The 25,176-nt window shown below is 40.4% G+C and overlaps 2 protein-coding genes across 2 annotated transcripts; one reads left to right on the top strand and one right to left on the bottom strand.

The window, feature by feature from the left end:
- Window positions 1-11,259: 11,259 nt before the first annotated feature.
- On the bottom strand, window positions 11,260-12,114 carry LOC129024899 (CAAX box protein 1). The gene has a single exon (XM_054472182.1). The coding sequence runs from the start codon at window positions 12,112-12,114 to the stop codon at window positions 11,476-11,478; it is 639 nt and encodes a 212-aa protein (XP_054328157.1). The 3' UTR covers window positions 11,260-11,475.
- Window positions 12,115-21,084: 8,970 nt separating this feature from the next.
- RTL8B (retrotransposon Gag like 8B) lies at window positions 21,085-22,384 on the top strand. The gene is given in 1 exon segment (XM_054472181.2): window positions 21,085-22,384. A coding segment is annotated over 1 exon segment (342 nt). The 5' UTR covers window positions 21,085-21,810; the 3' UTR covers window positions 22,153-22,384.
- The last annotated feature ends 2,792 nt before the right edge of the window (window positions 22,385-25,176 follow it).

The following is a 25,176-nucleotide window of genomic DNA, read 5'->3' as shown; positions in this document are numbered from 1 at the left end:
TAGAAATGTTATAAAATTAGATAATGGTAATGGTTGGACAACTCTGCAAGTATACTAAAAACCACTGACTTGTATATTTTAAAAGGGTAAATATTATAATAAGTGAATCATATCTCAATAAAGCTGTTATAAAAAATTAATCGTATTTCTATTTAATAACAACAAAGTAGGAGAAATAAAATTTAACAAAATAATACCATTTATGGTCGTGTTATAAAGTATCAAATATCTACAAATAAATCTATAAAATAGCTGCAATACCTCAACACTAGTAACCACAAAACATTATTGAGATGAATTAAACAACTAAATAAATGGAAGGATATAAGATGTTAATGAATTGGAAAATTCAAAATTGTTACAGTATATATTTTCTATAAATTTATTTTTAGATTCAATGCAATCCCAATAAAAATCAAGCAGATTTTAGAAGAAAACATAAGAGTAGACTATATCTTCATGATATTGGGTTAGACAAAGATTTCTTACACAAGAGACATTGGTGACTCTAAAATTTATATGGAAAGGCAAAGGATCTAGAATAGCCAAGGTAATATTCAAGAAGTACAAAGTTAGATGGCTTACATTACCAGATATTAAGACTTACTATAAAGGAACATAAATTAAGGTGTATGGTATTGGTACAAGGAGAGACAAAAAAATGCAATACAATAAACAGTCCAGAAAGAAATTCACACATATATGGTGACCTAATTTATAACAAAGGCACCACTGCAATTCACTGGGGGGAAAGAATAGTCTTTGCAATAAGTGCTATTGGATCAATTAGACACCTATATTGAAAAATGAACATTGGTCCCTACCTCTCAGCATACATAAAAATTAATTCAGTATGGATCATAGACTTAAATTTGAAAGCTAAAATACGATATTAGAGGAAAGTATAGGAGACTATGATATTAAGTTTGGCAGAGATGTATTAAACAGGACACAAAAAAACACTAATAATGTCTGCCCTCCCAGATAAAATGTTTATTAAGACACTCAGCATACAATTAGCCCTGCTTCCCGACAGCATCCAATCCAGAGCAAAGCTTCACTTTCTTAAACTTCTCAAAAATCACCTAACATACGCCCAAACACTTCAAACATTTTCTAACACCTTTTTGCTGAGATTCCCAATAGTTCTGTATGGTATGTTCTCCTTCACTGCAATGAATAATAAACTCAATATTTGTTCAATGACAAGATGTCCCTAGTGGTCTTTGCCTGGAAGATATGAACATCAAGAATATAGGAAGTCCTAGCAAGAGCAATCGGACAAAACAAAGAAATAAAAGGCATCCAAAAAGGAAGAGAGGAAGTCAAACTATTTGTTTGTAGACACTATGGTTTTATACCTAGAAAACCCCAAAGTCTCTGCCCAAAAGCTCCTGTATCTGATGAACAACTTCAGCAAAGTTTCAGGACACAAAATCAGTATACAGAAATCTGTAGCATTTCTATACACAAACAACATCCAAGCTGAGAGCCAAATAAAGAATGAAATCCCATTCACGATAGCCACAAAAAAATAAAATACCTAGGAATACAGATATCCAGGAAGGTGAAAAATCTCTACAACAAGAATTACAAAATACTGCTGAAAGAAATCAGAGATGACACAAACAAATGGAAAAACATTCTATGCTCATCTACAGAAAAAAAATCAACATTGTTAAAATAGCCATACTGCCCAAAGCAATTTTAAGATTCAATGCTATTCCTATCAAACTACCAATGACATTTTTCACAGAACTAGAAAAATCTATTCTAAAATTTATATGGAACCACAAAAGAGCCCGAATAGCCAAAGCAATCCTAAGCAAAAAGGACAAAACTGCTGGAGGCATCACATTACCCGACTTCATACCATTCTATAAGGCTACGGTAACCAAAACAGCATGGTACTGGTACAAAAACAGACACATGGACCAATGTAACAGAAGACAGAGCCCAGATATAAAACCACACAACTACAACCATCTAATCTTCGACAAAGTTGACAACAACAAGCAATGAGGAAAGGAATCCCTATTCAATAAATGGTGCAGGGATAACTGGCTAGCATACGCATAAGACTGAAACTGGACCTCTTCCTTACACCATATGCAAAAGTCAACTCAAGATTGATTAAAGACTTAACTGTAAAACTTTAAACTATAAAAACCCTTGAATAAAACCTAGGAAATACTATTCTGAACATAAGTCCTGGCAAAGATTTCAAGATGAAGATACCAAAAGCAATTGCAACAAAAGCAAAAATTGACAAATGGGACCTAATTAAACTAAAGAGTTTTCTGCACAGCAAAAGAAACTATCAACAAATAAACAGACAACTTACAGAATAGTAGAAAATAATCGCAAACTAGGCATCTGACAAAGGTCTAATATCCAGAATCCACAAGGAACTTAAACAATTTCAATGAGAAAAAAAAAATCTCATTAAAAAGTGGACAAACAACATGAACAGACACCTCTCTAAAGAAGACATGCAAGCAGCCAATAAATATGAAAAAATGCTTAACATCACTAATCATTAGAGAAATGCAAATCAAAACCACAATGAGATACCATCCCACACCAGTCAGAATGGCTATTATTAAAAGGTCAAAAAATAAGAAATGCTTGCAAGGTTGCAGAGAAAAGGGAACACTTATACACTGCTGGTGGGAATGTAAATTAGTTCAGCTACTGTGGAAAGCAGTTTGGCAATTTCTCAAAGAACTTAAAATAGAACTACCATTCAACCCAACAATCCCTTTATTGGGTACATGCCCAAAGGAATATGAATTGTTCTACCATAAAGACATACGTATGCATATGTTCATCGCAGCACTAGCAATAGCAAAGACATGGAATCAACCTAAATGCTCATCAATGGTAGACTCAATAAAGAAAATGTGGTACATATACATCATGGAATACTAGGCAGCCATAAAAAAGAATGAGATCATGTCCTTTGCAACAATAAGGAATGAGCTGGAGGCCATTATCCTAAGTGAACTAAAGCAGGAACAGAAAACTAAATACCACATGTTCTCACTTACAAGTGGGAGCTAAACATTGAGTGCACATGAACACAAAGAAAGAAACAATAGACACCAGGGCCTACTTGAAGGTGGAGGGTGGGATGGGAGTGAAGATTGAAAAACTACTTATTGAGTACTATGCTTATTACCTAGGCAACAAAATAATCTGTATGCCAAAGCCCTGCGACATGCAATTTATATAACAAACCTGCACAGGTACCCCTGAAACTAAATTTTTTTTTAAAAAAAGAACATATAAATAGCTGCCACCAGTCAATAAAATGAGAAACCAATAAAAAATAGGTGAAATTTTTGAATGGGTATATTAGTTAATTTTCTGTTGCTTATAACAGAATACCTGAAACTGTGTAATTTTTTTTTTTAATAATGTATTCTTACAGTTATGGAGGCTGAGAAGTCCAAGTCAAGGGGTCACAACTGGCGAGACCCTTCCTGCTGGTGAGAACTCTTTGCAGAGTCCCAATATGGTGCAGGGTATCACATGGTGAAGGAGCTGAGTGTGCTAACTTGCGAGCTCAGATTTCCCTTTCCCTTTCTCTTCTTATAAAGCCACCAGTTCCTCTCCCAGGACAACCCATTAATCCATTAATCTATGAATGAATTAACCCATTTACTTTAAGAGATGATCCAATCACCTCCTAAAGGCCCTACCTCTCAATATTGCCACACTGGGGATTAAGTTGTGTTAGTCTGTTCTCATGCTGCTGTGAAGAAATACCCAAGACTGGGTAATTTATAAAGAAAACAGGTTTAATTGACTCACAGTTAAATTGACTCACAGTTCTGGGGAGGCCTCAGAAAACTTAGGATCACAGTGGAAGGCACCTCTTCACAGGGTGGCAGGATAGAGAATGAGAGCCAGCAGGGAAAATGCCAGATGCTTATAAAACCATCAGCTCTTGTGAGACTCACTCATTATCACAAGAATAGCATGGGGAAAACCGCCCCCATAACTCAGTTACCTCCTGCTGGGTCCCTCCCACAACATGTGGGGATTATGGAGATTACAATTCAAGATGAGATTTGGGTTGGGGGGACACAGCCAAACCATATCAAGTTGCACCATGAGTTTTAGTGGGGACAAATATTCCAACCATAGTAATCGGCATTTCATTAAAAAGGGTAGCAAAGTGGGTAAAAAGCATATGAAGAGATACTCATTATCATTAGTAATAATAGAAATGTAATTTTCTTTTAGAAACAGGGTCTCACTCTGTCACCCAGGCTGGAGTGCAGTGGCACAATCGCAACTCACTGCAACCTGGACTTCCCAGGCTCAGGTGATTCTGTCAGCCTCTTGGGTAGCTGGGACTACAGGTGCATAACACCACACCCAGCTAATTTTTTGTATTTTTTTTTTTTTTTTTTTTAGAGATACGGTCTCACTATGTTGTCCAGGCTGGTCTGGAACTCCTGTGCTCAAGTAATCCTCCCACCTCAGCCTCCCAAAGTGCTGAGATTACAGGTGTCAGCCACTTCACTCAGGCTAGAAATGCAAATTTAGCACAATGAGATATCACCACAGACTTATCAACTTATACCTCAATAAATAAGAGTGAACACTTGAAACACGCAACATAGATGAATCTCACAGACGTACAGCATAAATTCTGCATAATTTTATTTACAAGCAGTTCAAAAACAGGTAAAGTTTATCTTTGGTAATAAAGGTCAGAAGAATGTTTACACATAAGAGGCTCCTGCCTGAGAGGGGGCATGAGAGTCTTCTTGAATGCTGGCAATGTTCTACACATTGATCTGAGTGGTGTTATACTGATGTATACATATGTAAATGTTCATCTAGTTATACACTTAAGATTTTTATCCTTTGCTGGATGTAACTTATATCTCAGTTTTTTTAATATCGGAAAAAGAAAAAGGATTGTATATTTAGATAAGCAGTAGAAAAGCTACAGAACACCAAATACAAAGAGATCTTTCAAACAACCAAAGAGGAAACACAAAATTAGGCTGACAAATAATTTTTTAACAGCAAAAATGGAAGCTAGAAGACTACAGAATAATGCTGTTTCCATCAATTCTATTCAAATTTGTCACTTTTTAATATCTCTTATATCAAGGTGTTTCTTACAATCAATCAAAATTATGAATTGTTGTTGGCCCAGGGGCTGCTGTGACATAGTAGTTACTGCCTGCTTACATGCAAACATTAAAAGCACCTGTATCAAAACTTGCCGAACTGATGATGATGGATTAAGGGGAAAAATTTAGGACAAAAAAGTGAAACTGTCATGTAACAACTATTGCATCACTAAGGTTTTGGTGGTACATAATACAATATTATATAGAAAAAAAGAGATATGAATCGTTCCACAAATCAAAGAGACTCAACAAGAGTAATTTTAAAAGAATGAGGATAAAATAACTTTTCAGAAAATGAAAGACATCACAGTTTCCCTAATAGACCATTATTAAAGTATATCCTATAGATATACTTTAGAAGAAGGAAAATGTACTAGTATAAATGTCTGGAATGCTGGCAAAGAAAATGGCAAATACATGGCTAAATCTAAACAAACAATAGCATAAATGTCTAATTTGAAGATGAAAAAACAGAGCTAAAGTGATGAGAAGAAGAACATTTACCCTGGGAGGCAATTATTTGTAATTAAAACGTTCTAAGTTCCTTGTATTAATTCATTACTTTTTTCTACTTGTTAAGAAGTTATACACTCTATTTACATTATTTTAGTGATCATTCCAAAAAGTTAATATGCACAGTTAACATATAAATTTAGTCAATACAAAGTAATTAAAGCAACACACTTGACAAAAAGTTAGATTGATGGTACCAAATACTAGTGAGGAAATGGGACCACATACATTGAGGGCAAGAGAGTAAAGTAAAAGAAATATTTTGGAAAACAACCTGGCTGTGCCTTTAGATTGGGTTCCCCATAAGCTGACTCTGATTGAGGACTCATCGGAAAGTGATATATTAGGAAGTGGTCCAAGTAAAAATATAGTGACCAGGGAGTGGGACCATGCAACAGGGAGAGGAAGAAGGCCAAACAATATTTTGATATCAACCAAGGTACCATTTAGGATCACTTTGGCACAATCCAATAGGGGGACACTGGAGACAATACAGATCACAAATCAGAGTTGTCTCAAACAGAAGCAACAGAGCTGGAATATTTATAACTATATATCTACCAATTATTAGCTAAAATCTACTCTCTGGAGGACTTTAATTCTCAGATACTGGCTCTTCATGCTTGGAGACAAAAAGAGTTGGAGACAACTCCTTTGGAGTTGTTATATTAACCATTGAGAAAACATTGTTAAAATTTCCAATTTAAAAAAATACCTGGAGTATATTCTCTTGTTTGCAAATGCCTGTTTCTCTATCTGTACTGGTGCAAAAGAGTAGGCAGAAATATGGACTCCATCTTAAAACGATGATGAAATAAGGTCATGCGCATGAGGCACATCTAATATTTCTTTGTACATATTAGGACCTCGTTATACATCTTCATCATTTTTAAGTATTACAAATTAATATGTTTTTGTTTTGGCAGAGGGGACAAGGCTGGATCTGATGTCATGGCTACTTACATGGCAAGTTCCTTACTCTCATCTTGATGGCCTTGATTACATACATTGTGTAGACGCTAATTCATCGAATGGGTTCAAATGACCCATGCTGGTCTGAGGTTCCAGTGTTGCCCAGGAGAGTCCTGTTTAATGCACTCTGTTGTCTAGTCTTCTGCTAACACTAGAGATATAAGAATATTCATTAAACTCACTTTGGAAATGGCTGGACAGTTGGTGAGAGAGGGACTCCAAATTCAGCCAGGGTAATATTCCCACTCAGGTAATAACAGTACAGGAAAGCACTGAGAATTATGATTATAGTCAGGGTATTACACAGCTTTGGCTTCCAACATAGGCTATCTCTGTGATTCCATGAAGGCAGATCAAACTGGGAGTAGGGGAGCCTTTGGAAGGATTGTAGGCAATCTTTTAAGTTGAAAGTCAATTTGAATGTACATACCCTTTAACCTTATATTCTCTACACAAGCAGCCCAGAACCACTTTAGAATAAATTCTCCTCCTTAAGATTTCCTGCTGAATGTGAATGTGGCCCCCAAATTTGTGGGTGGTTACATCTGATTTTTTTTTTTTTATGTTTGAGCCTTGTATTTTTTCACAACATCTTATGGGCGGGTATTCTTTTTATTCTTTCACCATTGTACTTGGTAACTTTGCTAACCCATTATTTGAATACACATATTCTTTTGGGAAGTTGGGAACACCTCAATGTTGGAGACCTCCTTAAATTAGGACAAGGTCTAAATTCAACTTTGCTGTTGTCTTCACCCCTAAAAATGTCATTTAATGCTCAATATCTGAAAGCTGATTAATAGGCTTTCATATTATAAGTTAAATATTGCTCCCTATAGAGGCCTAAAAATGATTTTTTAAAAATCCTTAGCTGTATTACTTTTATACCTTCAGACATCAACTATCTCCACCAGCCCCATGGTTTGGGGGATGAGAGTAGGGTGTGAAAGTAGAATTAAAAGTATTCCAATTGTTTCAATTATGGTAGGGCAGAAGAGAGGGAGAAAGTAAAATTTTGTAAAAGCCTTACCTTTTTGGTGACAGAGGTGAAACAGGACCCAAAAAAAGGAATTTTACTGTGGGAAAAAGTATTTATTTTTGGGAATATTATCTTTATTGAAATTAAAGTTTTAGTAATGATAGAGGCAAAAAAAATTCCCTCTCATTACTCATGAGAATATAATTTGAAAACAATCTTTCTGGAGTGAGATTTTTAACAGTTAAAATTGCATGGCCTTTGATATATACATTAGTTTTAGGAATCTATCTTAATGATCTTACCAAAACTGTGTTTGCTTCTAATGTGAGTAAATATGCAGTCCTCCACTCAGGTTGCAGAATGGGTACTATTGCAGTCTTTAGCCCAAGATCCAAATTAACAGGCTTACTATGATTTCAGGGTTGTGAAATCCTAAATGTTCTCTTTTTGATCATGTGACAATATGCTCTCAGTAGCCTAAGACACAGCAACAGCCACATCAGAGAGAGAAAAATAGGTTCCAGGATCAGCTGGGCACTATGGCAGGGCCTCTGCAAGTAGTGGGCTAAAGGGGACAGGCATTAGAATCGGGTTGGAAAAGAGAGACCCACTGAAGTGAAAGTCAGGGGGCAGAATGAATTTGGTGACCATCTGTTAACGACCAGTAAGAGAGTGGGTATGAAGAGGACTGGGGACGACTGAAAGAAGGTGGTACAACCGTCAAGAGGGCCAAAAGCAGCTGTGTGTGGGGAAGAGAAGGAGCTCAGTTCTGGGCCGGCAGCTACAGAATCAAGCCAGGCAGCCTTCCCTGAACCACCTTCTCCATCATCATAAAGTCAGGGATTGTTCATGCACATAAAGTCCAGGTACTTTCAGTATGGGGTCCGTGATGAGCTTCAGTGGTGGTAAGATAGAGGGACTTTGATTGCCCTCACCAAGTTTTGAAGGCTTTGTAGACTCCTTTTATTCTTTACTGTTCAGATGTGATCATTTCCCCATGTCATTAAATAGTTTGAGATCATCATGGCCTTTCATTTTACTTTATTTCACTGGGTATGTGTTCTGACTGACCTTTGTCCATCCCATACCTGGTCCAAACAGATTTCATACTTTTCATTTTAGGCTCTTTGCTGCTCAGAACTGCTTATTGCAGTACCTGTGTAATCTGAGTGACCTTCATGATGGAAGACAAAACAGTGTTGCAATATCTATGGAAGCAGGCAGGTCATCAGACCTCTGCAGTGGCACCTGGAGGAAGCATCCCTGCATCTAGGACTTCTGGTACTCAATCTCTCAGCCTACTCCTTTGGCCCTCCAGCCTCCTAGTGACAGGCAGATCAGGGACACTCACAAAGGGTCCCTTTGAAATCCCCTTCCTTACTACATCTCTGCCTTAAGGTTGACTCTGTGTACAGGATTGCAGTTAGGCCACTGGTAGTAAGTGGGGAGTGACCTTTCACTAGTATATTCTACCAGGATTCCCCTGAGAACCAAGGCCTCAGGGCACTGAACCATCCAAAGGCTACTTTGTTCGCCTATTAAATCTTTGTGGATCTGAGTGTCACAAAAATTTGTGTAAAGTTATCTTAATTATAGGCTTCAAGTCATTACTGGTCCCAATCACCAAAAGAAAGAGGTTAATTGTATTTCTGTTCTCTTTCTTATATTCATCTTCCATACTGTCACTTTTTATGTTTCTCCATCCTTTGGAGGTAAGGCCTCTTGCTTGGGTATTGACCACATTGCAGAGAATGAAGTGAGGGAAACAAACAGTGACAACTGAAAAGGTGAGACTGCAAAGTAATACAAAAGAGCCCCTTCTACTCTTACAAATGCCATTCCTTTGTCCCTTTATGGAATCCTGTGAAGATGTTCATGATTGTGAATTATTACCCTACCCAAGACATTTGCAGCACAAAAGAGGACCCTTGAGATGATAAAACTAGCATAGATCAAGGAATAAGTCTCATTCTTGTAGGAGGAAGAAAACTGCTGCAGCATTGTTGTTGAGGGAAGTTGGGGGTTACTGACATTGTTCAAAGGATACCTAGAAGGTCCCTGTCCATTCTACCTACCTCCAGAGCCAGTGGACAGAGAGCACAGGGAATATGCTGGACCTACTCAGTAATGTAAACTGCTTCCAAGCACTTTTCCAGCCACTTCAGCAGAATCTATGTTTAAAACCAAACAGTGAATATGCTTAACACAATCTTCCTTCATACCCATCCAGGAAGGCTGACTGTCAGTACCTTGAATTGGCCTTCATGATTAGCCCGGTTTCAGTGTTTTAAGAGCCCTGTAAATCATAAAAACTTTATTTTATTAAGCAATTTGAATTTTATCTCTGATTTCAAAAAGATTTTGACCTATTATATGCCAAACTACAAATTAATGATGTTTTCACTACTTTTGGGAATACAAATATCACATATGTAATACAGATAATAATGTACCTCCACCTCCACATACAGCCCTATGAATCACTGCTGAATGGCAAAATTTCACCTATTTAAATGAAGAGAGAGAAGCAATAAAGTAAAAAAAAAAAAAAAACACTCTTGTGATTTATTCCTCATTCGTATGCTCTGGAAAAATAACACATATTAGAAATGGGGCAGAGAGGCCAGGCATGGTGGCTCACACTTGTAATCCCAGCACTTTGGGAGGGCAAGGCTGGGGGATCATGAGGCCAAAAGACTGAGACCATCCTGGCCAACATGGTGAAACCCTGTCTCTACTAAAAATACAAAAATTAGCCAGGTGTGGTGGCACGTGCCTGTAGTCTCAGCTACTCAGGAGGCTGAGGCAGAAGAATTGCTTGAACCCAGGAGGCAGAGGAGGTTGCAGTGAGCCGAGATCATGACACAGCACTCCAGCCTGAGCAACAGAGCAAGACTCCATCTCAAAAAAAAAAAAAAAAAAAAAAAAAAAAAAGAAGGCAGAGAGTTGTTGACTGAGTGCTGCCCTACAAGCCCACCTTAGGATAATCTATCGGGATATTGAGCTTTTGCCAGAGATAGATGGGGTGGCAGAGACATGTTAGCACAGTAGATTTCAAAGATTAGCATGCAGAGATACGTTGAAGATAATTTTTTTTTCTGCCCATTAGGGAAGGTGGTAATTGTATTGTGTTTCAGGTCATTCATTAAACAAATTTGTACCTAAATTAACTACAGTTCTGCATTCCTTTCTCCACTACCTACCCAATTAAAGCAATAGAAATGTAAATGCGTTTTCTGAAGTATCTAAGCCACTTAGTGGGTTCCCTGCTAATGCGTTAAATAAAACTGTGAGAGGTGTTCACCAACAAATGTGTGAGATGTATGGCTTGTAACCATTTGGGGTATATGCTTTTAGACAGTTTTTGGAAATGAGGGAAGAAAAAGCACCCTTTCTGACTATTCCTTACCTTATCTTGGCCACATTCAGATTAAGGTTCATTTCCTAAGGAGCACAAAACTGACTTGTTTACAACATTAATCGTCTGGGATTGGTCATTGGTGAGATCTCCATTTGCAGGACACCACAGGACTCTGTGTCAACATCAGTCATAGCATCCCAGGGCATATAGTTTTTGAACAAGATATGGACCCCATTTACAGAACCAGGGAGAGAAAAGTGCCATATTCATTGAGACCATTTCTTTTCAGTAATGTCTGACATTTATTGAAAATAAGGAAAAGACTTTCTCCAGGTAGTGTATTAGAGCAGAGCAGAATGCAGGGGTTACTGTGTTGAACAAAAGGCACACATCAGAGAGACAGTTGCAAACTCAGAATACCGGGTTATGGGCAAAACTAACTGGTCCACAAGAGAAAATGAGAGACTCGATTTGGCTGCCAGGCACACCTGGGCCTAGGCAAGAACACAAGAGGTTTCTGGGGGTGGGGAGGAAATAGGTCTCGCTGAAGGTGACAGATCCCTTGGGGGGCGGCCAGCTGTCTGGATCACTGTCCAGGGACTGTGTCCAGCCCAGATACCTCCGAGGTGAGTCCAGATCACTAGGAGCAGCAGTCTGTCGGTGGGATGCGATGGATGCGATGGATGGCGATGGCAGTGGCAGCGCAGGTCTGTGGGCAGAATGATGTAGTCGTCTGGCAGTCTGGTGCGGAGGAGAGGGCTTGGCAGCGGCGGCAGTGGGTGGTCTGTCCAGTGTGTAACAGGAGCCCAGCTTGCAGCTGGAGTGCAGGACAGCGTCCAAATGTGCATGGGAGGGGCTGGCTGGCTGGAAGGAGAGGGCGGCGGCTCGCTCCAGAGTGAGGCCCAGGGGCGGCAGCAGGAGCCTGGAGCGCTATTCCTGGAACAAAGGCAAGCACTACGCGGGAGGGAACGGGAGCGCAGGGGACATCGCGGCGGCTCGAGGGGGAGGGAGGCGCGGAGGGAGGGCGCCGGTGGCGACCCTGGCGGCGGCCAGTAACACAGCGGACCCTCCCCAGAGCACCCGCCCCCAGGCCCGAGGGTCTCCCGGCCTAGAAGTCCTCGTCCTCCTCCCATCCAAAGACTCGCTTCATCTCGGCCAGAAAGCCCCGGTAATCATTGAGGAGGGGGCTCTCCTTCTTGATGTAGGGGATCACCCACTGCAGGGCGGGCCCCGTGAGGCGGGTGATGAGGAACGTCACCTTCAGGGCGTCGCTGGAGAACGTGTTCTCGTCCACGAACATGTAGGAGCCCGTCTGCACGATGAACTCCGGGAGTCGGTCGGTATCGCCGTCAAACGTCTCGGGAAAGGGAATCGGATTCCTCCAGCGACGCGTCGCAGGCCGGATCGGCAAGGCCAGGAGGGCCTTTATCAGCTGCACCCGACCGTCCATCGCTGCTCCTCGCTTCGCTGGACGTCAATGGGCTCCACCCGGCTCTGCAGAGGTCAGTACCGAGGCGTCGCCGGAAATGCGTGTCCACGAAGGCCGGCCTAGGCTTGGGTGGGCGGGGCCACGAGCTGGGCTCCAACCCTCTCATGGACTCCGCCCACAAGGCCGGGTGGTCCCTAGTACGCAGGCGCGTCGTGGGGTATACACTGGCGAAGAGGGGCCTAAAGCCCTCAAGGAGGCCGGCTCGTATCGGAGAGGCTGGGCCAAGGTTTCCTAAGGTGGCGGGACGGGGAGCAGGAGAGGAACTAGAGAGACCTGGTGGTGTACGGGGCGCGGGGAGCTCGCTCCGAGGGGATGTTAGGGACCCTCCTTAGTTCTGGTAGTTGAGGAGTCCTTCCGCAGCACTCGTCCCCACCTCTCATCAGCCCTTGGGTATGCATTCAGGGAGCCTTGGCCCTGGACGCCACTCGTATGAGGTTCTGTGAACACATTTTCCTGCTACTTCTTGCATCTCTCAACCAGATTATTGGCTCCCTATTTTGCAACATTAATAGAGAAGCCCCACATATTAGCAAATACAATCCAGAGAAGCATATTCAAAGAGTAATGCACCACGCTTGAGGGATGGATACTCCATTCTCCCTGATGTGATTATTAATACCTGGTATTTGATAGCACAACAAGATGACTACAGTCAAAATAATTTAATTGTACATTTAAGAATAACTAAAAGAGTATAATTGGGTTGTTTGTAGCACAAAGGATAAACGCTTGAGGGGATGGATGCCCCATTTACCATTATGTGATTATTATGCATTGTATGCCTATGTTAAAGCATTTCATGTACCCCATAAATACATATACCTATTATGTACCCACAAAAATTATAAATAATTTTTTAAAAAGAATAATATACCACGAGCAGTTAATGTAAGGAGAGTTAAATATTAAGAAATCTCTTAATTTGTTATAAAAGCTGCCCTCAGTTCTCTGCCACGTTGCCCTGTCCATAGGCAGTTCACAACACTGCAGCTTGTTTCTTCATGGAACAAAGGGAGAATGTGTCTCCTTGAAAGATGGAGTCATGAAGGGGTGGCCAGCCCCTCCACACCTGTGGGAGGGTTTCTTGTCAGGTGGGACGAGAGACTGAGAAAAGAAATAAGAGACAAAGTATGGAGAAAGAAAAGTGGGCCCAGGGGACCGGCGCTCAGCATACGGAGGACCCGCGCTGGCACTGGTCTCTGAGTTTCCTCAGTATTTATTGATCATTATCTCTACCATCTCGGAGAGGGGGATGTGGCAGGACAATAGGGTAATAGTGTGGAGAGGGTCAGCAGGAAAACATGTGAACAAAGGTCTCTGTGCCATAATTAAGTTTAAGGAAAGGTGCTGTGCCTTGATGTGCACGTATACAAACATCTTGGTGCATTAAAGAGCAGTATTGCTGCCAGCATGTCTCACTTCCAGCCCTAAGGTGGTTTTCTCCTATCTCAGTAAATGGAACATATGATAGGGTTTTACACCGAGACATTCCATTGCCCAGGGACGAGCAGGAGACAGATGCCTTCCTCTTATCTCAACTGCAAAGAGGCCTTCCTCTTTTACTAATCCTCCTCAGCACAGGCCCTTTACGGGTGTCAGGCTGGGGGATGGTCAAGTCTTTCCCTTCCCAGGAGGCCATATCTCAGGCTATCATATGGGGAGAAACCTTGGACAATACCTGGCTTTACTAGGCAGAGGTCCCTGCAGCCTTCCACAGCGAATTGTGTCCCTGGGTACTTGAGATTAGAGAATGGTGATGACTTTTAACAAGCATACTGCCTTCAAGCACTTTTTTAACAAAGCGCATCCTGCATAGCCCTAAATCCATTAAACCTTGAGTCAACACAGCATATGTCTCTGCAAGCACAGGGTTGGGGCTAGGGTTACAGATTAACAGCATCTCAAGGCAGAAGAATTTCTCTTAGTACAGAGCAAAATGGAGTCTCTTATGTCTACTTCTTTCTACATAGACGCAGTAACAGTCTGATCTCTCTTTCTTTTCCCCACAAGTCATGTATAAACTAATGTAATCATGGGAGTTACGTCTCATCACCTTTGCCACATTCTATTGGTTAGAAGCAAGCCATAGTCCCCACCTACACTGAAAGATATGACCAGGACATTGGGATGTTGGGAGCCACTTTAGAATCTGTCTGCCACAGCATGGATATACAAATTTGGTGATCCATTCATTTGTTGGAAGATATTTGGCACATTTACAGGTTTTGGAAATTACAAAGGAATCAGCTATAAGCATTTATGTACAGATTTTTGTGTGAGCATAGGTTTTCATTTTTCTAGAGTAAATTCCTAGAGCAAAGATTTGTGTCATATGGTTCCCAATAAAAACTCTCATTAAACTTAGAAGGGAGCTCCTAAATCTGAGGAAGAGCATCTACAAAAAACCTACAGCTATCATACTCAAAGGTGAAAGCCTGAATGCTTTTCACTCTTAGATCAAGAACAAGACACATAAAGGGGAACAACACACACTGAGGCCTATCAGAGGGTGGAGGGTGGGAGGAGGCATAGGATCAGGAAAAATAACTAATGGCTAATAAGCTTAATACCTGGATGATGAAATAATCTGTACAACAAACTCCCATGATACAAATTTACCTATGTAACAACCTGCACTTGTACCCCTGAACTTGAAAGTTAAAAAAGATCAACAAAACAAGTACATATGCCCACTCTCATCACTTTAGTGCAATATTGTACTGGAGATTCTAGACAGTGCAATGAGGGCAAAGAAAATAAGGAAAGGAAAAAGTAATAAAAGGCATCTAGATTGGACAGGGCAAAGGCAAACTTTTGTTATTCATACACAACAGGATCATGTATATAGAAAACAGATTTTCTAAGATCAACAAAAAATACTAGAACTAAGAAGCGAGTTTACCAAGGTTGCAGGACATAGGCGAATATACAAAAATCAATTGTATTCCTAGTAACGAACAAGAGAAATTTGAGCTAGAATTTTAAACACCATAAAAACGTAAAAAATGTTAGGGTTAAATATGACAAAAGAGATGAGACTTGTACCCTGAAAACTACAGAACATTCCTGACATATATTACAAAATATCTGAATAATGGAGAGATATAGTCATGAACTGGAAGATTTAATATTGTTAGTATATTAATTCTCCCAAAATTGATGTATAGATTCAAACTCCCAGCAAGTGTTTTAACATATAAAAACCAACTAATTGCTTCTAAAATTCATAGGGAAATGCAAAAAAAAATGTATTAGCAAAAACAGCTTTGAAATAGAAAAAATAAGTTGGAGGACTAATAATATTTGATTTCAAGATTTATAATAAAGCTACTGCAATTAAGACAATGTGATATTGTTATCAAAATAGACAAACATGGTCATCCCTTAGTATTTACAAGGGATTGGTTCCAGGACCCCTGCAAATACCAAAATCTGAGGACACTCAATTCCCTTATATAAAATGGTGTAATATTTGCATATAACCTATGTGTATCCTCCCATATACTTTAAATCATATCTAGATTACTTATAATACCTAATACAATGTAAATGCTATGTAAATAGTTGTTACCTCATATTTTTAATTGTACTCTTTTTCTAATTTTTACTTTATTTCAATAGTTTCTGGGGTACAGGTGATTTTTTGTTACATGGATAAGTTCTTTAGTGGTGATTTCTGAGATTTTAGGGCACCTGTCACCCAAACAGTGTACACTGTACCCAATATGTAGTCTTTTATCCCTCACTCCCCTCCCATCCTTCCCCCCGGGTCACCAAAGTCCATTATATCAATCTTATGCCTTTGCATCCTCATAGTTTAACTCGACTTGTAAGTGATAACATACAATATTCGGTTTTCCATTCCTGAGTTAACTTCACCTAGAATAATGGCCTCCAGCTCTATCCAAGTCGCTGAAAAAGACATTATTTCATTCCTTTTTATGGCTGAGTAGTAGTACATGTTGTATATATACCACATTTTCTTTATCCACTCGTTGGTTGATGGGCACTTAGGTTGGTTCCATATCTTTGCAGTTGCAAATTGTGCTGCTATAAACATGCATGTGCATGTGTCTTTTTCACAGAGTGACTTATTTTCCTTTCCTTATTTCCCAGTAGTGGGATTGCTGGATTGAATGGCAGTTCTACTTTTAGTTCTTTAAGGACTCCCCATACTGTTTTCCACACTGGTTGTAATAATTTACATTCCCACCAGCAGTGTAAAAATGTTTCCTTTTCCATACATCCATGCCAACATCCATTGTTTTTGGACTTTTAAATTATGGCCATTCTTGCAGGAGTAAGGTGGTATCTCACTGTGGTTTTAATTTGCAGTTCCCTGATGATTAGTGATGTTGAGCATATTTTCATGTTTGCTGGCTGTTTGTGTATCTTCTTTTGAGAAATGTCTATTCATGTCATTTGCCCACTTTTTCATGAGTTTTTTTTCTTGCTGATTTTTTTTAGTTCCTTGTAGATTCTGAATATTAGTCCTTTGTTGAATGCATAGTTTGTTAACACTGTCTACTCTACTGTTTATTTCTTTTGCTGTGCAGAAGATTTCAGTTTAATTAGGTCCCATTTATTTATTTTTATTTTTGTTGCATTTGCTTTTGGGGTCTTGGTCATGAATTATTTGCCTAAGCCAATGTCTAGAAGAGTTTTTATGATGTTATCTTCTAGAACTTTTATGGTTTCAGTTCTAAGGTTTAAGTCTTTGCTCCATCTTGAATTGAATTTTTTTATAAGGTGAAAGATGGGGATCCAGTTTCATTCTTCTACATGTGTCTTGACAGTTTTCCCAGTACCATTTATTGAATAGGGTGTCCTTTCCCCAAATTATGTTTTCATATGCTTTTTTAAAGATATGTTGGTTGTGTTTGACTTTATTTCTGGGTTCTCCATTCTGCTACATACCTATTTTTATACCAGTACCATGCTGTTTTGGTAACTATAGCCTTGTAGTATAACTTGAAGTCAGCAAATGCAATGCCTCCAGATTTGTTCTTTTTGCTTAGTATGACTCTTGCTATGTGGGCTCTTTTTTTTGGTTCCATATGAATTTTAAGGTTGTTTTTTATACTTCTGTGAAGAATGATGATGGTATTTTGATGGTAATTGCATAGAATTTGTAGATTGCTTTGGGCGGTATGGTCATTTTCACAATATTGATTCTTCCCATCCATGAGCATGGAGTGTGTTTCCACTTCTGTCATCAATGATTTCTCTCAGCAGTGTTTTGTAGTTTTCCTTATAAAGATATTTCACCTCCTTCATTAAGTATATTCCTAAGTATTTTTATTGAAGCTGTTATAAAAGGGATTGAGTTCTTAATTTGATTCTCGGCTTGGTCATTATTGATGTATAGCAGCAAAAATCCTCAATAAAATACTAGCTAACTGAATCCAACAGCATATCAAAAAGATAATATGTTATAATCAAGTGGGTTTCATACCAGAGATACAGGGATGGTTTAATATATGCAAATCAATAAATGTACTATATTTATTGGAAGTCAAACTGTTGTTGTTCACCAGTGATATGATTCTATACCTAGAAAATCCTAAAGACTCATCCAGAAAGCTCCTAGATCTGATAAACGAATTCAGTATAGTCTCAGGATACCAAATCAATGTATACAAATTATTTTTAATTTTTTTTCCAGAATATTTTGATCCGCCATTGGTTGAATCTGCAGATGCAGAACCCATGGATATAGAGGACCAACTGTAGATGAATAGAACTGGACATGCAATTCAGAAATAGACCCACACATATATGGACCGCTGATTTTTGTAAAGTTGTAAAGGCAATTCAGTGGAAAAGGGATAATATTTTCAAAATGATGCAGGAAAAGTTGAATGTCCATTTACAAAAAAAAATAATTTGATCCATATCTCACACCATATGCAAAAATTAACTAAAAAAGGTTAATAGACCTAATGGTAAAACCTAAAATTATAAAGCTCCTAGAAGAAAACAGGAAAAAAAAACTTTTGAAACCTTGGATTAGACAAAGATTTCTTAGCTATCACAATAAAAGCACAATTCTCATAAGCAAAATTTGGTAAATTGGACTTCATCATATTAAAAAGCATGTGCTCTTCAAAAGACAATGTTAAGAGAATGAACAGAGAAGGCACAGGCTGGGAGAAAATATTTGTAAGTGGCATATCTAATGAAGATTTGAATACAGGATACATATAGAACTCTCAAAACAACAATGTAAATGTCAACAACCTGATTTAAAATGGAAAAAAATATCTGAAGAGACACTTCACTAAAAAAGATAAATGTATGACAAATAAACAACAAAAAAGGTGTTCAGGGATACATGAATTTTATCTGTTTCTTAATAGTAGGAAGTAAAATCAGTCAAATGCATTTTCTGTGTCTATGTGTGTTCTGTGTTCCCTAATTTATGCAGTTAGGGAATTGCAAATTAAAACCACAATCACACCTATTAGAATGGCTGAAGTAAAAAAGAAAACCAACAAATAAAGAACCCAGAACAAAACAAAACCTGACAATACTGAGCATAAATGAGTTTGCAAAGCAACTTAATATCTCATGTATTGCTGGTGGGAATACAGAATGTTAGCCACTTGGGAAAACATTTTTGGCATCTTACAAGTTTCTTTTATCCAGCTTTACACACTATAATTCCTCCTCCCCTGAGATGACCACTATTCTGAATTCTATAAGCATTTAGCTTTGCCTATTTTTAACACTGATATAAAGTGGAATCCTAAAGTATATACAAATTTTGTGCCTCACAACTTCTATTCAGTGTAACATCTGTAGCACTCCTTCACATTGCTGTGTGTACTAATACAGAATTCCATTGTATGACTATGCGATAATTTATTTATCCATTTGCCTAATCTAGTAAAATATAAAAAGAATAATATGCCATGATTAAATGAAATTATCCCGGCAATGCAAGGTTGTTTTATGAATCAAAAATCAATTATAATTTACTGTACTAACTAAAAGGAACTGTAGCAGACAAAATGGCAATCCCCCAAAGATGTCTGTGTCCTAATTCCCAGAACCTGAAAATATAAAGCAAGAAGTATTGCGGGATCTGGCCAGCAGCCCGCAATGCAACGGGGCTCTCTCTTTGTTCCCAGGCAGATCGACAGGTCGAGAAATAATAGACACACACAAGATAGTGAAAGCTGGGTCCGGGGAGTCACCGCCTTCTGGTCCCGCGGTGCCAATAATGCACTGGATATACCAGCATTTATTATTAAGTTTAGTGAGGACGGGAGTAGGTTAGTGAGGGATTTAAGGTCATTTGATTATGAGGTGAGATGGTCACATGGGGATGAAGTAATTCTTTAACATAACATCTATATGCAGAAGTACAATACACAGAGATAAGAATTTACAATATAGTGTGTGCATCAGTAATTTCTAACAGAGCCTTGAAACAGAAACACAGTCTTTCCATAACCTATGATTAGCAAGATATTAATCAGCAGTAACAGTTGCAGCAAAAACTGGTTACAAACAATCCATAGAAACAGGACATGAAGTTAGACAACCAGTTAGACCAGAAATTCTCAGAAGGGAGTATGCCTTAACCCCAAAGAGGCCTAGAAGAGCCATGGCAAGATGAGGGCATTTATAGCCCTATCTTATCCATATGGACAGGCACCCCTCATGCGTCCATTTATAGGTTCTCCACGAGGGTCGCATTCCATTCCCAGAGCTATGAACATCTGCTTTTCTGGGATAGGAATCTTGGTGATGTGAAACCTCCCTGACTGCACATCAGTTCATAGGCTCTCTGCAGGGGGAAGCACCTCACGTGCTGTTGGCTCTTTGTGGCACTCCAACCTGGCATTGTCTTCACACAATCCTGCATGCAATTTTGTATTTACAATAATCAGGAGCATTTCATCTTTTATTCCACAGCAATAGTTTCAGGGGGTCTCCCTAAAAGAAGGAATTAAAGCTGCAGACAGAAATAAAGTTGCTAATCAGTTGCACTGAAAATATGAAGATTATCGTCAATTATCTAATCATATGAACTCTTAAAAGTGGAAGATGAAGGCAGAGAGGATTAGAAAGAAGCCACATGAGAAAAATTTGACACCCACTATTGCTGACTTTGAAGAGGAAGAAGGTGGCAATGAGCCACTAAATATGGTGTCCTCTACAAGCTGGGAATGGCCCTCATATTACAGAGCAAGAACACAATACCTCAATCCTACAACCACAAGGAACTGAATTCTGCCAACAGTCTAAATGAACGGGAAAGAAATTATTTCATAGAATCTCCAGAAAGTAACATAGCCTCCCAATACCATGACTTTGGTCTAGTATGACTCATATGGAACTTCTGACCTACAAAACAATAAGATGATAAATTTGTGTTGTTTTAAACCACTAAATTTGTGGTAATTCGTTAAGACAGCAACAAAAAGCTAACACAAAGAGAAAATCCATAGGACCATATCAATAGACACAGAAAATGCATTTGACTGATTTCATTTCCTATTAAGAAATAGATAAAATTCATGGAGGGTATCTTGTAATTTGGAGGAAAGATATATCACATTTAGTTGTACTGGTAGGACACTTTTACTGAAAGGCCTGTATGGATGTTTCGGAAATATGCATGCTACTCTGCTCATCACGACTTACATAACCTAGTCAACCCAACTGCGTTGAAAGTATCTATAGCAAACAAGTGATCAAGGTACACATCATCAATAACAAAATATACTACATCATGAACACCTTGATATGATAAACTAACACACAAAATCTTTGCTGTAGTATACCTGGCAAAAATAACTGATTCTAATCATGAGAAAACATCAGAGGAAAGCAAATCTAGGGACATTTAAAAAAATTGTTGACCAATAATTTTCAAAAGTGTCAAAGCTGAGGGTTTGCGAAGGAACATGGAAGGGCAGAGAGCATGGGACAAGGAATAGATATACCAGGCTGACGACTCAGCTTTAAAGAACTTACAGGCTTTGCTCTCCAAGCACATGGGCTTGGACCTCACCAAAAAAATCCTCACTCCCCAACCGCCTAGAAAGACTTTGCCCTACCCCTACGGTGCGACCCTGCCTCCTTGACCAGTTAAGCCAGCCACCACATTTCCCACTACCTGCTCCGCTGGGTGCCCCGGGACCCCCTGGCGCACTAATGACCTCCAGGCCTTCTGGGCAGAGCTTGCCAAAGCGCCTGGGCCCTCCCCATGGCTCCGCCCACATCCCGGCTCCTCCTCCCCCGACATGCACTTCCCGCGACGCCTCGGTGCAGCCCCCAGCGAAGCCCCGCGCAGCTTAGCTAACCTCAGCGGAGCGAGCGCGGCGCGATGGACGGTCGGGTGCAGCTGGTGAAGGCCCTCCTGGCCCGGCCCCTCCGGCCCGCGGCGCGTCGCTGGAGGAATCCGATTCCCTTTCCCGAGACGTTTGACGGCGATACCGACCGGCTCCCGGAGTTCATCGTGCAGACGGGCTCCTAAATGTTCGTGGACGAGAACACGTTCTCCAACGACGCCCTGAAGGTGACGTTCCTCATCACCCGCCTCACGGGGCCCGCCCTGCAGTGGGTGATCCCCTACATCAAGAAGGAGAGCCCCCTCCTCAGTGATTACCGGGGCTTCCTGGCTGAGATGAAGCGGGTCTTTGGATGGGAGGAGGACGAAGACTTCTAGGCCGGGAGACCCTTGGGCCTTGGGGCGGGTGTTCTGGGGAGGGTCCGCTGTGCCAGTGGCCACCGCTAGGGTCTCCACAGGCGCCCTCCCTCCGCGCCTCCCTCCCTCTCGAGCCGCCGCGATGTCCCCTGCGCTCCCGTTCCCTCCCGCGTAGTGCTTGCCTTTGTTCCAGGAATAGCGCTCCAGGCTCCTGCTGCCGCCCCTGGGCCCCACTCTGGAGCGGGCTGCCTCCGCCCTCGCGCCAGCCCAGCCCCTCCCATGCACATCTGGACGCTGTCCTGCGCTCCAGTTGCACAAAGCTGAGTTCCTGTTACACACCGGACAGACCACTGATAGCCACCGCTGCCAACCCCCCTCCTCCTCACCAGACTTCCAGACGACTACATCATGCTGCCCACAGACCTGCGCTGCCACTGCCATCGCCATCCATCGCATCCCACCGACAGACTGCTGCTTCTAGTGATCTGTACTCACCTCGGAGGTATCTGGGCTGGACACAGCCCCTGGACAATGATCCAGACAGCTGGCTGCCCCTCAAGGGACCTGTTACCTTCAGCGAGACCCATTTCCTCCCCAATCCCAGAGACTTGTTGTGCTCCTGCCACATGGCTGCCAGGGTTCAGTTGTGCCTGGCAGCCAAATCGAGTCTCTCATTTTCTCTTGTGGACCAGTTAGTTTTGCCCAGAATCCATTTCCCTTCTGAATTTGCAGCATTTTCTCAGGTGCTTTTTGATCAACAAAATAACTTGTATCTTCTGCTCAACTCCTTTATACTACCTGGAGAAAAGTATTTTCCATATTTTCAATAAATGTCAGACACTATTGAGAAAGAAACAGAGTCTGAATGAATATGGCACCTTTCCCTCCCTGGTCCTGTAAATGTGGTCCATATCTTGTTCAGAAGCGATATCCCATGCCATTCAGTGACAGATGTTGACTCCTGCATTATAAAACATCTAAGACAGAGTCCTGTGGTAACCTGGGGGATAGTGTCCCCACTGGTGATCATTCTGTCCCAGATGTTGAATCCTCTAAACCAGTCAGGATTATCCCAAGCCTCTTAGTAAATGAATTGTTACCTCATTTTGGTCAACACTATGTGAGAAGTCAGCCAGCAGGCTCTTGGAAAAGGTATCCTCATTTCCAGAAAGTGGTTTGAAAACACAATTCCCAAATTGTTACAAACCATAAATCCCACACAGATTATTGATGAACAGCTGTAAAATTTTACTTAACCCATGATTCAGGGAACCAACAGAATTATATAGGTGCTTTTCAAAAACATTTATAAATTCTTGATTATGTAGGTAGTGGGGGGGAAAGGCAGAAATGAGATTATTAATTTAGATACAAACCTGGTTGATGACCTGCAGGACAATAAAACTATATATAAACTTTCCTAATAAGCAGGAAAAAAATCACTTCTTATGGTTTAGCTGCAGTTTAATCTCTTAGATTTATAGTACTGTAAAAAACTTGTGCTTCCTCACCAACTGTTGGTGAACAAAGTTAAACATACTAATCAGGTGAGCCACAGGTAGACTTATCGGACAATGTTCTGGTATGATGTTAAAAGGCTGTGCAATCAACTTTTTGCCCCATTTCTAAATGTTGGTGATTTTCCAGAACACGAAATGGAAGAATGAATCCTACCAGCATTTTTTTCATTGTTTTTCTCTGTCTTTCTTAATCTGAATAGATAAGCTTTTGCCATTTAGTTTAGTCCCTTTTGTGCTGCCATAGCAGAATGCAACAGACTGGATCATTTAAAAAGAACAGAAATTTATTTTCTCATAGTTCTGGAAGCTAAGAAGTCCAAGATCAAGCCACTGGTATCTGGTGAGGGCCTTTTTGCTGAGTCCTCACACAGTAGAAGGTAAAAGGGCAAGAGAGGATGAATGCCAAGTTCATGTGACATGAGTGAAGAGCGATAAACCACTCCTGCAAGCATTTTTATAGTGACATTAATTCATTCATGAGGGCAGAGCTCTCATGACCTAAATAGCTCCCAAAGGGGCACACCTCCCAACATTGTTGCATTGGGGATTACATTTCAACATGAAATTTGGAAGGGACAAAAATATTCAAACCACAGAACCATTTGTGTGCTATAGTTTGCAGGGCTTTATATGGTGCCAGAGGTACATTTTCTAATAATGTATCTTGATTATGTTTTTGTTCCTCCAAATAATAAAGCCATCAAGTAATTTGCAGTTTAACATATAATAGGGCAAAGTCTTGAAATTGAAGGAAAAATTGAATTGCTTAAAAAAAGCAATTTATTGGCCAGGCACAGTGGCTTACACCTGTAATCCCAGCACTTTAGGAGGCCAAGGTGGGCGGATCACAGGTCAGGAGTTTCAGACCAGCCTGGCCAACATGGTGAAACCCTGTCTCTACTAAAAATACAAAAATTAGCCAGGTGTGGTGGCAGGCGCTTGTAATCCCAGCCACTCGGGAGGCTGAGGCAGGAGAATCACCCGAACCTGGGAGGCAGAGGTTGCAGTGGGCCGAGATTGCACCACTGCACTCCAGCCTGGGCAACAGAGCAAGACTCTGTCTCAAAAAAAAACCAAAAAACAATTTATTGTTTCATTATTTATAGCATGCTTAAAAAGAACTGAAACTAGATTAATTATGAGATGTCAATTTAAGGTGCTCGTAGTCTGCTTTCTTGGATGAGTAAAAAGGACAGTGTGTTAAGCATATTCACTGTTTGGATTTAAACATAGATTCTGCTGAAGCAGTTGAAGAAGTGTTTAGAAGCAGTTTATGTGATGGAGTAGGCCAGCATATTCCCTGTGATCTGTGTCCACTGGCTCTGGAGGTAGGTAGAATGGGCAGGGACCTTATGGGTAACCTTTGAACAATGTCAGTAACTGTATTAGTTCGTTCTCACAGTGCTATAAAGACACTACCCAAGACTGGGTAACTTACAAAGAAAAGAGGTTTAATTGACTCACAGCTCTGCGTGGCTGGGGAGGCCTCAGGAAACTTACAATCATGGCGGAAGAGGAAGCAGGC

This window comes from Pongo pygmaeus, chromosome X (assembly GCF_028885625.2).
Source record: "Pongo pygmaeus isolate AG05252 chromosome X, NHGRI_mPonPyg2-v2.0_pri, whole genome shotgun sequence".
In the NCBI taxonomy this organism is placed as follows: domain Eukaryota; kingdom Metazoa; phylum Chordata; class Mammalia; order Primates; family Hominidae; genus Pongo; species Pongo pygmaeus.
Note: the sequence above shows the minus strand (reverse complement) of the source record. Positions and strands in the feature narration are given on the sequence as shown.

What these genes read in the sequence shown, in the direction of transcription:
- LOC129024899 (XM_054472182.1), bottom strand. Translation starts at nt 12,114, where the DNA reads ATGGGAGGAGGACGAGGACTTCTAGGCCGGGAGACCCTCGGGCCTGGG.